This window comes from Dermacentor albipictus, chromosome 2 (assembly GCF_038994185.2).
Source record: "Dermacentor albipictus isolate Rhodes 1998 colony chromosome 2, USDA_Dalb.pri_finalv2, whole genome shotgun sequence".
Classification (NCBI taxonomy): domain Eukaryota; kingdom Metazoa; phylum Arthropoda; class Arachnida; order Ixodida; family Ixodidae; genus Dermacentor; species Dermacentor albipictus.
Window position 1 is genome coordinate 15,033,606 of NC_091822.1, and position 14,069 is coordinate 15,047,674.

The window sequence follows — 14,069 nt, forward strand, 5'->3', positions numbered from 1 at the left end:
GGTCTTTATTTTTATGCTTTATTTAGCACAGGCTAGCCGCAATTAATGCTAAAATGCTGTTTCAGAGCAGGACACCACAGAGGACTGCTCTTGGCACAATTTGCTGCTGCTGTTCTACCCCTGCAGGTGAAGAAACTGAATCCATGTCATCAAATCATGCAACCACGGCACCCTTCCTCCGCTGCTCTGCTTACCACAGGTGATTTCGCATTTAATTCATGCCTCAAGCTCTACGTCTGCCTGCGGCATTTTCAAATCCACAGCCCAAACACATCGCCCGCTATTGATGCACTTGCAGAAGATAACCCCAAACTGTTTCTTTATAGTTTTTACAATTTACAATGAGCTGAGAGCCTGTGCTGCTTCCAGCCTGCTGACACAACATGCCTAGGTTAAAAAAAGAAAAAGAAAAAAAAAGACCGCAACTTTATTAGCTCCTGTGCCAGTTTACAACCAGTGTAATGTGCATGCTGACAATCTGGCTATTCATGCCAATGGCTGCATATATGCAGAGAGGATTAATGCTTTCCGGGTTGACAGGAAGGAACTGGAGTCCCTAGGTGCACAACTTGTGTGACACCCAAGGGAGGACTGCCATTGTGAATGCCCACAGCACCCCTTGCAAGCAGCCTTACATGCTGGTCTCGTGGCGTGGTCGCTGCTTGGCCCTCCGTTTAGGCCGATGCTGTGGCTGCTGGACACTGCATGCAACAGCAGCAACAATTAGGACAGCCCATAATGGTGCGACAAATGTTCATCACCTTAGCCCAAGATGTATGCAAAGTGTTGAGCAGGTGTTACATGACAGAAATCAGTCAAACTAGTAGCACATGTCTTCCCTGGTGCTTTTAGCAAGAGAATGTGATATCAAGGATAGGTGACCCCAAGCGCAAATGAAGCCAAAATTTTTTTTGTAAAAGTAGTTTGAACTGAAGAAGCACCTTTATAAACAAAGACTTCATGACAAAGAAATCTTTTACTTTTCCCGTTATCGTTCCACTGACAGATTTTTGGCTTCATAGCATCCTTGTCTCATTACTGCTAATGTGCACACAGTACTTTCTGCGCCTCAACATTTATCATTCTGTGGGTTTATCTATGGGCCTTGTAAACAGTACGAATAAATTCTGGTTATGGCCATTTGCGTTCAGTGCACGGGCGTTCCCGCTGGCCGCTGAGCCCAGCAGCGCGAGCCCAGCAGCGTAGGCTACCACAAAGTGCTAGAGAACAATGCAATCACGTGATCCCACTGCATAAGTATTGCTGCACAGTCGTCCCACGGTGAGCCCACCTTTCACTATCAAATCTTTGCAATACGGGAAAAGCAGCATTTTATGGTCAGGATACAATTTAACATATCATGGTATTTGTCGCAACTAATGTGACTTGACATAAAAAGTTAGAACATGAAAACACCGAAAATGAGCACATTTCTAGCAGTAAGGAAAGAGTTAACTTACTCTTGACTTCAGCTAACCGATGACTCAGTATGCTTAAGTGCAACTTAAAGCAGGCACCCATGCACATATGTAAACCTACGTTAGTTACGCTTACTCATCCCAAGATTGAATATACTACTGCTATTTGGGATGCTGACCAAGCATACTTAAACAGGGCAATTCTATGTAAGATCAAACAAAGGATGGCGAGTCGGCCTTTTAAACATATTTCAAAATTTTATATATTGTTGCCTGATGAGTGGAAAGAAGAGATCTGCAATTGGTTTTGCTGCCAACATTTCTTCGAAGCACCGGGGATTAATAATGACGATGAGGTGGAGTGCCGCAATTACCTGCTTTCCTGTTTTGGCCAATGTTAGTTATGAATTACACAAAATATATTAAAGTTTGGTAGCTGAAGTTTCTTTAACTAAATATATGCATGTTTCTGCTTGCGTTCAGTTATTTTTGGTTTTTATGGGTAGTCTATCTTTTTATAATATACCTCAAAATCGGCCCAGGATCTTAAAAAAGGCTTGTGGCAGAGTGGCAGCAATTCCACATTACATTCTAAGCATACTTATTTATCGAACTGCAGAAGCTTATATTTATACAACTGTTCAGTAGAGAGATACAATCGCGCTAATATATATATGCAAATATATGTATATATATAATATATATATAAAGGATATAAATATATATATTTATAAATATATGGAAATCTCCGACAATAAAAAAATACATTTCTTAAACTTTGTCCACTTATTCTCCTCCACATCAGCTTTCACAACCATTAAAAACATATTGCATAATTTTGTTCCACTAGTAATTATGGCCCATCGAATGAGACCTTTATGCAAGGATAGGCAAAATATCGACTTCTTGCCCAATAAGTGTATAGAATGCAGGCAGGATTGGATTTCTGCTTCTTAAAAGGCCAGCAGTTTGGAAAAAGGTGTCTGCAGCAACGTCAATTTCGATACGATTTGGTCACCAGAGCAGTCACAAGCGCAGGGCTTCCGAGTAGGCGTGCGCAGCCCAGGTGCTCCTTTGGAGAGACAGCAAAGTGTGAGCTCGCTTTTGCGTCCTCAGACCAATGGAGTTCGACCTCTCGGTTAACTTCAAGGCTTGTGCACTGGAGCTTTGCTATTCTATCCGCCCTTTGTTCGCATCGCAGCCAGACCCTGGCAATACAGTGGAGATGGAAGCAAGATCAAAACTATCAGGGAGCTATGAGTGCTCGCTTCACGCACGTGGGCGACAGCTACTACCGCCACAGAAACTGCACTGTCTCAGATAACGGCAGCAGACGGCCTGCACTGTGGCCGCGCGTTTTATCCACTGTTCATACTTCATTCAACGCCGACAGTGCATGCGCCTTTCTCTTACTCTGCTGCTCCTGTGAGTCTCATGGTGACAAAGTATAGCTTCGAACCTTTTGAGGCACCAGAAGCGAAATTTTTGCAGAGCTACCCACCTAGACATCAATGCTTTGAAGCAACTTTTACAACATCCAAAAGATCACTGACTGTCAAAGAGACGGACTACTTGTGCTACCCATGCTTTTGCTACTTCTGCAATGAAATATCTTCACGAAACGCGCAGTTGAGCGATGACATTTTTATGCCCCCTGAAGAAATCAACGTCATCATCCAAAGCATTGCGACTATTGGCGTGTCCCCTTTGAAACCTCCAGGCGCAGTGAGCAGTTGGGAGAGGCCTGCTTGCATCAAGAGAAAAAAAAAAGCAGGTGCAGAAGGTGGGAGCCGAAGAGGTTCGCTGCAAGAAACACGGGGCGTACAACCAAGGTGATGCATTGGGAAATTCAGCCAAAGGAAAGTGCTCCTGCGTGCAGTTAACCGAAAGCTTTCGACAAACCCATGCGACATCGACGACACCCCGGGAAAGTTGTCAACTTCTCACTCTCTTGCCATCAACAGTAGCGAAAAATGAGATTAAGCTTATTCCTGAAGCATCGATTTATCAAATCAACTAGTCCAGGAAATTGAAAGAAAATCGTGGCATGTGGTACCGACTGGATCCTTCCACCAGGCATAAGGTGAACCCCGAGTGCATATTTGCGGCGCGCGAGTACTACACGAAGGACGAGTTGGAATGTTCCAAACAAGGCCCCAACAGAAAGGATGTCCTGTCGGTTACAATTGATGGGGAAAAAATAGTAAAGCATTTCATGACAAGATCTATTAGAGGGACATTCCGCATATACAAAGACGATCATCCCGATTCTGACATTGACCTATCAAAATTCTATGCCTTATGGCCGTGCTGGGTAAAATGTTATCCCCAGCATGGTATGTGCGTTTGTGTCATTTGCACCAAATATAAACTTTGACTTGCCGCTCTTCAGAAAATTACTGGCCACAGAATCTATGCTAATGATCTTCACTCAGCATTCATTTGCATTCCGTCATTGCCTTTTAGGTGAATGCAATCAGTGTCTAAAAGGCAGGTCCCTGACAGTGGAGGAACTTAATATCCCAGAAGACGAAGAAATACTGCTAGCGACAACCTTGTGAAAAAGGTTTTGGATGCTGACACTTCTTTAAATCCTTTTCGAGTGTTATTGGCAAGGTGGATCGTGCAAACCACGTCAGGAAGACACAAGGGAAAGCTATCTAAGAGGAAAATCAATGCATACAGCGTGGGAGCGTTGTATTGCACTTTTATTTTGCAGGAAACTGCACTGTCGTGCTTCCTGACGAAGTTCAGTCATAACACTGGCAAAAGCAGCAAGTATCTGCAATGAGTTTTGCTACTGTTACTGATGACTTCAGCCACGACTCCGCTCACACCTGCTTGGCTCTAAAGAAAGTGAAAAAATGGGTGGACGATAACTTGCTGGTGTACTCCAAGGTCACATATGCGAGTGATGGAGCTGCCAGTCATTTGAAAAATAGATACTAGCTTTTCGAGTTCGGAAAGAGCAAGTGTCCCAAGACCCAATCGATATCCTCATCAACTGGACACAGGAAAAGCATGTGCGACGGAGTTGGAGGACTCATCAAGCATCAAGCAATGCTCAACAACTTGAGAACAAACCCTGAAAGTGCAATTCAGGCAGCCAGAGACTTTGTAACTATTTCATCACAAAAACTGAAAGGTGTGCATCTAATACCCATTGAGGAAAATGAAGTTGCTGCCTTCCGCGAGTTAAAACAGGAAAAGTGGATGAGAGTGCCTGCCTTCCACGGCATTCAGTCTTGGTATGCCTGGCAGCTATCCAGGTCAATGGAAGCATCTCCCAAATTGTACGTGGCAGGCATAGCCGGGTCTGCATGGGAGAAATTATGTGTACAATAATGAAGGCAATCTGCATTGTTGAATCATTCGAATAAACGATTGCAGCTAACGTCGTAGCCAGGTGGTGGGCTTATGGGGCTTCATCCCCCCCCCCACCCCTCGAAATTTTTTCGTGCTGTCATGCGCCGCTGACCAAAACAACCCTCGGCACCGGAAATCATTCCGGATTTTGTCTAGAATGTAATTTGCATGCTCAAAAAGACATTTCAGCGCAAACATAGCGAAATCGGGCTGGATCTTGCGGCAACGCCCATGCACAGGTAGTCGCATAATGCCAGGAGCACCATCCGAGTGCAAAGTTTCAAGGGCGTTTTGATGGCGAGTGGGCTTGCCGCGGCATCGCGCGGAATCTACGGAGCGCATGGATTTCAATTCTGAAATTTTGTGGGTATAAAGTTCTCGTAAAGTTTTAATGCGAAAGGTGCATTAACATTTCCAAAGTCGTGCTTTAGATTTTCAATTCCGGAACCTTGTGGGTTTAATGTTCTGATAAACACTTGACACCAAAGGTGCAGTAACTTTTCTAAATGTCTTGCATCGGACCATACTACGAGACAAGCCAAATAAACACACCATCAGACAAGTTGACAAAGCACGCAGCGAGGTCCGATGAGATGAAGCATGGTGGTGGTTCATTTTTGCAGTCATGTCGCAGAAAATATCAGCATTTTTTTTTACCTGTGCCAAAGCATCCATGTCAAGACATTAAATCCAGCAAAGGTAACTATGTTCTCATTTATTCTTTTACTTTGACTTTTATTCACGAGGCCACATTGAGCCTCCTCAATATCTTTTTCTTTCTTCTCGCTACCCACTGGCTGCCGAAGCCTGCCAGAGCACATGTGTTTTTCTCCTGTTGCCCCGACCACCGCGCGCACTTCGATGCGTGTTCGTTTTTCTCTGGCCGAGTGCATTTTCACCTGGCAGAATTTTGGACGCTTTCTGGCTAGCAGACGAGAAAACGAAACAATGCATGGTCGCTCGCCATCATCACTGCAAGGACTTGAAGGATTGCAACGCGTTCGCTTGAGCGCAACCTATCCGGAAAATTTTATCTCGCTGGTGTAGGATGCCTAGCATCATGTGTATGGTTCTCTGTGGACCAAGCGTCACACTTTTTCTTCTACATTCCTTTGTTAGCTACATCAGGTGCCCAAAGTAGGCATTCGATTGTGGCCAACATGCTTTCCTTTGTGTTTTCTCATTTCCGTGCCCTCGCCCCACAAAAGAAAAAAAAGAAAAGACATTGTTGCGGCGCAGCAAATTGTCGCACGATATAAGCGATTTTGTTACTTCTTTTGCGGAAAGCAATGAGCTACGGGACGCTTCAGTTGTTGGATACTCATATTACTGCCATAGAAATTATATGGACGCTCCTGGCGTATTCCTGCCGTCACCCTCATGTTCGATATATAAAGTCCAAGCGTGATAACATTCTGACTGTGCGCCGCATGCTCTATGTGCACATGGGCGAGTGAAAACGTTTGGGGAGGGGGGGCTGGCCTGGGTGAGCCGACAATGGTTGCTCATCTGTGCCTCGCCCCTCCTGTCGCGCCCAATACATCAGGGGGAGTGGAGGGATGGGGAGGGGGGGGGCTGCGATCTGCGAATCTGGTTTCACGTTTGCCTTGTTTGACACATAATATACGGTGACTTTTTCCTAAATTAGTAGCTTTATTGGAGAATTCTACGTATATTTAAATATCTTGTTGCAAGGTTTTGTGCATACATACAGTGAACTTTGTTTCCAGTGGCACTTTCTTGCCCTTTATCAAGCTGTACCTTCGCATTCATATATTCCATTGTATCTTCACATTTCTAATGTATGAGGGCGAGTCAAATGAAAGTGAGCCAACCCACCCCATGCAATGATGGTTCATTATCTGTGAGGCATGTGCGTAGCACACAGGCATCTCATGTAGAAAAGTGACACGCAGGTGTGAAGATAAAGGTTCTTTAATGCTCTCATACACTGGGTTGAACATGGTTGCGTGACGTAATGGACACTCCCAAAGCTGAACAGCGTGGTGTCGTAAGGTTTCTAACAGCTGAAGCTGTTTCCCAAAAGACGTTTCCCAAAGTGTTTCCTGTATGGCTGCCATGTACGTTAAACATTGTATTTCATTGGCAACTGTGAAGCGTTGGAGCAAACTGTTCAAAGAAGGACGTGAAAGTTGCAAAGAGGATCCAAGACCAGGCCAAAGCCACCATGCAATCACCCCCAACACAACTGCAAAGGCTGATTAGGCAAGAACGGAGGATAATCAAAGGTGAATTGACAGAGCGTGTGAACATCAGTCATGGTTTGGGTCACACCATAATTCATGAACATTTTGGTTATTGGCTCTTGCGTGCGCAATGGTTGCCCAAGATTTTGAGCCACCGCCAGAAAACAGAGGTTTGGTGCTGCAAACCTCTCAGGGCGACGACTTCTTGTCTGCAATTGTGACTAGGGACGAATCATGGTGCTGCTACTAGGTGCCTGAAACATGACAGCAGAGCTCACAGTGGAAACATTCGAATTCACCACCCCCAAAGAAAGCAAATGGCATCAGTTCTGCTCGAAAGGTATTGTTGACTTTTCTTTTTTGGTCGTCAGGAGCCTTCAGTGATCGAATTTGCTTAACCTGGAGAGACTATTAATCGTTTCCAATACTGTGGAATGCCGGATCGGCTGCGTATCGCAATCAAGAACAAACAACGTGCAAAATTGAGGAATGGGGTCATCTTGCTCCATGACAATGCCCATCTCCAGGTCACTTATGTGGCTAATACAAAGCTGGCAAAGTGAGAAAAGCTGCAACATCCGCCATACAGCCCAGACCTATCGCCTCGCGACTTCCAACATTTTGGAGCATTTGTAAAAACAGCACGAAAGCTAGAATACTTGTACAAAATGGAGGATAATAAGCTTAGAAAAGTAGACAGCTGCAAATACTTGGGGAAGGTGAGCAGATCCGTGTCGGACGATGATGTGAAACAGTCAGTTACAGCCTTTTTGAACCAGCAACCTAGGGAGTTTTATGAGAGGGAAATCACGCGACTTGTTAGTCAGTGGGACAAATGTCTAAATGCTCATGGAGACTACTTTTAAATAAAGTACCCCATTTGTCATATATTTGCATTGGCTCACGTTCATTTGACTCGCCCTCGATATTTTTCAGGACTCCTGCTTTTCACATGTGCTCTCTGATGAGAGTATAATTTCGGTGCAATTACTCACAATACACGAACGGTGACAGCTGCTCCTGTGCAATACATTGTAACAAAGGACAGAGTCATTGAGATTTTTCCTCGGTTGTTGCACATGTACAAAAATGTAAACAAGGTTCCTGAATGACAAAATTTCATTGAAATATGTGTCCATAACTTGTTCATTTCATGGCCTTTACATTTTTCATATCAGCGGCAAGCACTGCTTTGCTGGTTTCGAACTGACATAGTTCTAAAGTTCGTGTGATACTTTCTTTACTTATTAAGTAGACAGAAAACATGGAAGCATTGATATTGGTTATTTCGGGCACAATTTTTGATACATGGTAGCGTTCAAGAATTCATTCATTTGCAGCATCTTTGGCAATGGCAATTCAGTTATTATGAATGAATTTGATCCATCGACAAATTCTATAAGGAGGAGGCCGAGCTGCAACGCGAGCCCCCTCCAAACAAACTTTCTGGCTACGATACTGATAGGAGCCCAGAAACAAATTCTGTTTTAATAAAGCGGTTCTTTATCACCTACACAATTTTTCTATTTCGCTAGAGATTATTTGGAATACATTGCTTGCTCATTGAATTTTATCCTCTTTATGGGTAATCTAAGCTCCATATCAAATTCTGACTGCATTTTTGTGGAGGTTAAATGCTCTCTGATGCCGCAGTGCATCAAGGAACCCCATGCATACAAAACTGATTCCGAATCTTTCCCTGCGGTGTCTCTCACAGCTAATTTGCAGCGTTGAGACAAAGGACTAAATACAATATCATGCCAAAATTGAAAAGTCGTACACGATCACAAATGCTATAGAATCTTCAGACCTGCATGGTGCGCTGAGAGCCTTGCGCAAGGGCCTCATTGGAGTGGCCGTAACTACAAGTGCAACAAAATTGAGCAATATGTTCTTAATGATTGTGAAAGCTGAAGTGGAGTGGGCAAAGTTTAAGAAATATCAGAAATGTTTTTTTTTTTAGATTTTCAGAAATTTCCACTGTTCAGTGTTTTCTTGAAGTTAGCCCAATCATATCTCTTCATTAAAAAGTTATTAAATATAGGCTTTAGCAGTTTGATAGATAAGTATGCTTAGAATATAACGTGGTATTATTGCCACTTTGCAGGTCTTTATCTGAAAAAAAGGTATGTGGCAAAGTACAAAAAAATATTCCCTGGGCCAAATTTGAGAAATTTTATAAAAACATTTACACTACTCAGAAAAACCACAAATAACTAAACACAAATAAAAACATGCATATATTCAGTCAGAAAATTTTCAGCTTCCTAACTTTAATATATTTTGCATAATTCATAACTAAAGTTGGCCAAAACAGCAGAACAGGTAAGTGCAGCACTCCAGCTCTTGGTCATTATTAATCCCCAGTGCCTCGAAAAAATTTTTGGCAGCAAAACGAATTGTGGATCTTTTGCTCCTCAGGCGACAATATATAAAAATTTGAAATACATACAAAAAGACGACCAGCCATCCTTTGTTCGATCTTACATGGAATCACCCAACAATGACATTGAATCACTTCAAAATCATGTTCAGATTATTTGCCCGACTCCAGCGTGATATCTTTAGAACAAGTTAAGAGTTGGAAAATTGCTAGCCTTTCGCTCATCCGTAAGCTATACAATCGCACATCTCTGCGAGACTTTTTCAAACCACCCGCAACCATCTTCCCTACCACGATCATTCAGATAAAGTCAAAACAAATCACTTGTCGCTAGGCTTGTGCGAATTTAATTTTTTCTGTTCGAAGTGAAGTCCAGGTTGCCTAAACCACTTGGCAGTTTGGTGCTACAAAGTAGGCAGTAAATAAAGTTCACCAGAGTGGCAATTTGGGCACATTGGCAATCCACAAGAATGTTAAAAAGCTTGAACTGGACATGGACAAAAAGGGGAACACACACACAGGTGCTTGTGTGTATATCTGCCTTTTTTGTCCATGTCCAGTTCATGCCTTTTAACATTCTTACGTAATACCAATGTGCCCAAACTGCCACTTTGATTACAAAGTTGTTTGAGCAAAAGGCAATAAAAGGTGCTGCCACCTATTGGTTCACCCACAGGTGATCATGCAGACACTTGCAATTATTAAAAAGTTCATCATGCCAGGCTGATGGAAGCAGTGGAACAGAGCCCAAGTGAACGAAGGACTACGCTGGAAAAATGCAATGGCAAGGGGTGTGCAGCAGTTGATACTTCACCGCAAGTCTCTTGCATTAAAAGGGCTAAAGGTCGATGGGTCGAACATCTTGGCTATGACATCACTTCCTTCAGCCAAACACTGTTGGTACAGCCCCTCGACAGCTTCAGGTTGAAAAAGACTTTTGGTGAGATCCCGTATTTACTAAATTTTAATACACTGTTCACTGCACGCCTGCCCAATTTTCATTCCGAGAAACGAGAAATGCAATGCCCCCGATGTTAACCCTGATGAACGCCTTTTTTTCATGATAAGCCTAAATTGAACAAAAATGAAAGGTGACCAACTTGACAATGCACACCTGTTGTCTTTTCTCGTGCTATTCAGCCCACCTTGGTAAGAGATAACTTGAATATGTACCATATTTACTTGATTCTAACGCACCTTGTATGGTAACGTGCACCTGTTTTCCGTGACCAGAAAAGGGGAAGAAAAAAAAGAGCACCCTCGATTATAGCATGCACCCGTTTGCCATGACCTAAAAAAGAAAAGTCCTTTACAGTACTGCGCACTTCATTATTTCATATAGAAACACAACTTCCTCTCATTTGGAAAAACAAAGATTCACTCCCAGTGCAATAAAGTTGCGATAAATAAAAAAGGTCGCAGTTTCTCCCAAAAGACGAAGCATAGACTGCGATAGCAAATTAGAAGACAGATATACAAAAAGTAAGATAGTAGTCTTATCGGCCGTATGAACTTTTAAACGTTCGCTTACTAACTAAATTAACAAGCATGGTGTCACATGCGCACAAGCAAACACGAACACGTCTCACTCAATGACAGTGGAAACTTTTTATCAGAACGCTGGAGTGAAGAAGTGTGGTGGCAGGAGTGAGCGAATTGACCTTTATGTGGCCTCTCGCTTTGATGCGAACTAAGCGACAAGAACACAGCACGGTGCGCCTACATGGATAGACTCTTGTCTCCGTCGCAGGTTGCTTTCAAGATAAGGGGTGCGCGGCCGTGCCTACGTAGCAGCTGCCGGAGTAGAACACCTCTCCTGTTTGTGCCATTCCCTCGTACAAGTTCCAGGAACTCCGAATGCCCGTGATGCGGTCCGATTTCTGTCCGTCTCCACACATGTGATCACTTTCCTTTTCATTGTGGCATCGTGATGGACACTCGGCTTCTCTTCACAGTCAGCACTTACGTGCTGATAGAAAAAACGTAGAAAATGTGAAGACTGACAGTGGAGTAACCTAAGCACACATACTACAGGACATGGTGGAAGCTACGGTAGCTAGGCTCGAAGTGCGTACGAGGCGGCCCTTTTGAAATGCCGTTGGCTATATGGTAGCACAGATCTAGGGTCGCACTCGATCATAACGCGCATACAATTTTTGGACACGTTTTATTTAGGAAAAAGTGCACGTTAGAGTCAAGTAAATACTGCATTGCATCCGAACCAGTGTGGATCAGTGCCTGTGGATTTAAATTAGTCGATCCTGGATATGTCAACTTAAAAGGGAATGCACACTAGTTCGATATATTGATAATTGTCAATATAAAGTATGCCTACCTGAAGCTTGTCTGAAAACTTCGCATGGTTCAGACAGTGTCCAGAGATCGTGAAAAGCGGGAAGTGACTGACTTATTTGTCCAAGCCTGCATCAAATGGCATTATTTTTATTTTTGCGGGCGAACGTCGCAACTCACTCAGGCTACGGAATGGTCTTTGATAAACTAATCGCAATGCTAATCTCAAAGCCCACGTCGTGTGGCTGTGGAGTTCCTCGGACACTTCAAAATGTTTGTTGGATGTTTTTATTCACTATAAAGGAGAAAGCCACAGTGCAGAAGCAAACCAGCCTGTATGCACTGTGCCACCACAGCACAGCTGTACTGTGAACTGTGCGTAACATGCCCTGCCTATGTCTGTTACAAGACGCCATATACATGGGCGTTCATCATATGTCGGTAACGAGTTACCCATGTAGATGCTAATAGATTTGAAAGTGGCTTTCAGCCTGTACAAGTCTGTTCCCACTGATATGTCCCTTGTACAGGCCCACAGCCTGCACTGAAGTACATTCAGCACCGACTGTGGGCTTGCAAATCGCACAGCACCGAGCCCTATGCGCTGCTGTTGCGATGGTCTTTCTGCAAAGTGGGAATGTGACATTCGGCGGTTTTGTTCAATCCAAACTGTAATGTAAAAATTTGTCAGAGTGAAGCCTGGCATCAGATACGTTTTGGCCACTCGCGGGAACCCTAAAATGCTGTTTGCGGAAATTCTACAAGACAAGCACGGTGAGCAGACAGCTCCAGTTCAGCATCACATGCCCTGAACCCCTCAGCGAGGAGACAATGCCATCCAGGCTTTATTTTGGAACGTCCGTATCTGACCAGGAGTCCCGGAGGCCTCTTTTTTGCTTTCTTGAAGCAGTGTGGTGATCCTATTTCTGATAATAAACGACTGGAGGTGTATCATTCCCTGAAAAGTGGTTAGTTTTTTTTGCTATCCGTACACTTCAACACATTAAAGCCAGTTCTTATAAAAACACATTAAAGACGAAGATGAAAGGAACACATACGACGGGACTGGCACTTGTGTTCCTTTCGTCTTTAGAGTGTTTTTATTAAAACTGTCAAGGTGAACGAACTTGCTCAAACCAAGGTATTGTTGCATTAAAGCCATTTCAGATACTGCGACTGCAATGCAAAATATCGGCGCAGTCGCATGCATCACAATGCATTTTGATCTGAACATTTCGATTTGTCGCAGAAGTAATGGCTGCCAGATCGAGTAATTTAGTTCGAGGGTTAGGATTGTGCTATCTGCTCTGAACAACCTTTAAAAAATTTGGTGGAGCTAAAGAACACCCTGTATGTGTTCCTGCGTTCCAAATGCATGCAATACTTTATGTCATTTACTACACTCTTGTTGCTCATTTAGAACATTGAAGTGCAAGACCAGTAGGCACTGGATAAGCTAGCTGCTACTCATTTAATATGTGTACATGCCGTGGACAGCAGATTAGTGCCTCTAGGAGGAAGCCTCCAGTTGAGAAAAGTGAGGAGGAACGTAAAAAAAATATTATCGATGTACGGTTGGTAATACGCAGCAGTATACGAATGGACCAAGCTTTATTCTTTTTTGCAAACCTACAACAATGCCTCATGGGATTTTATGGCATGCTAACTATAAAGGCCATCGCAAAAAGGCAGGAGCTACTAAGTCAGCTTTCCTGTCAGCCTCATGTAATATAGAGCCTTGACGGTGCTGCCTCTAAACAAACTGATTTATTACTTCTCTGTGCTACTACCAAGGCACATTGGGCAGGGTGCTTTTTGGAAGAAAGCCTGCAGACAGCACATGATAGGAGCCACCTGCAGTGCCGAGCAAGCCTTCAGCTGTGAAGGTAGTCTCATTTCAAGACTTGGTTTTTGCTGCGCATGCACGCTGGAATCAAAATGCTTCAAGTGATCATGCGAACCTTCCCTCCGGGCAAGCTGGAACAGATACACATTAGCAGAAACAGTGCGATTACACACATGACCAAGAAACTTCAGTTCTCACTCTCGAATGATGCTGGGCCTGAATTCCCAGTTCATCCTGCCTGCCAAGTTGCATTTTCCTCACCTGGTGGGGGGAAGGGCTGGTACAGTGCGGCTTGGCAGAGCGGCATACATGGAGTGCGGCCGGCTCATGCACTGTGCCCTCTGCTGCCACTCGTGGCCGAAGCCCTCGGCCTCCTCTGCATAACAGGTTAGAATAAACTGGCTGAAAATACTACAGTGAAACCTCGTTAAACCGTAGTTGGCCGGTGCTCAGAAAAAGTATGTACTAAGCGACAGTACTGCTTAACTGAAATAGCATGAGATCGCCCACTTACCTGTCAAAAACAGAACTCTGAGAGTGTGCGATGAAAGGGGAAA

At 43.8% G+C, this 14,069-nt stretch overlaps 1 protein-coding gene across 3 annotated transcripts in view; it reads right to left on the reverse strand.

The window, feature by feature from the left end:
• Positions 1-407: 407 nt before the first annotated feature.
• Positions 408-14,069, reverse strand: part of LOC135910898 (myeloid leukemia factor 2-like) — a 73,301-nt gene continuing 59,639 nt past the window's right edge. Inside the window, exons 5-7 of one of the 3 annotated variants that reach the window (XM_065442964.2) lie at positions 13,774-13,888; positions 11,710-11,795; positions 408-701 (exon numbers count right to left, since the gene is read on the reverse strand). In XM_065442964.2, the coding sequence (XP_065299036.1) occupies positions 487-701; positions 11,710-11,795; positions 13,774-13,888 (416 nt within the window). In that variant the 3' untranslated portion in view covers positions 408-486. Of the gene's footprint in view, positions 702-10,537; positions 10,591-11,709; positions 11,796-13,773; positions 13,889-14,069 lie in introns of those variants that run through there. The other 2 variants (XM_065442965.2, XM_065442966.2) reach the window with 2 other exon arrangements.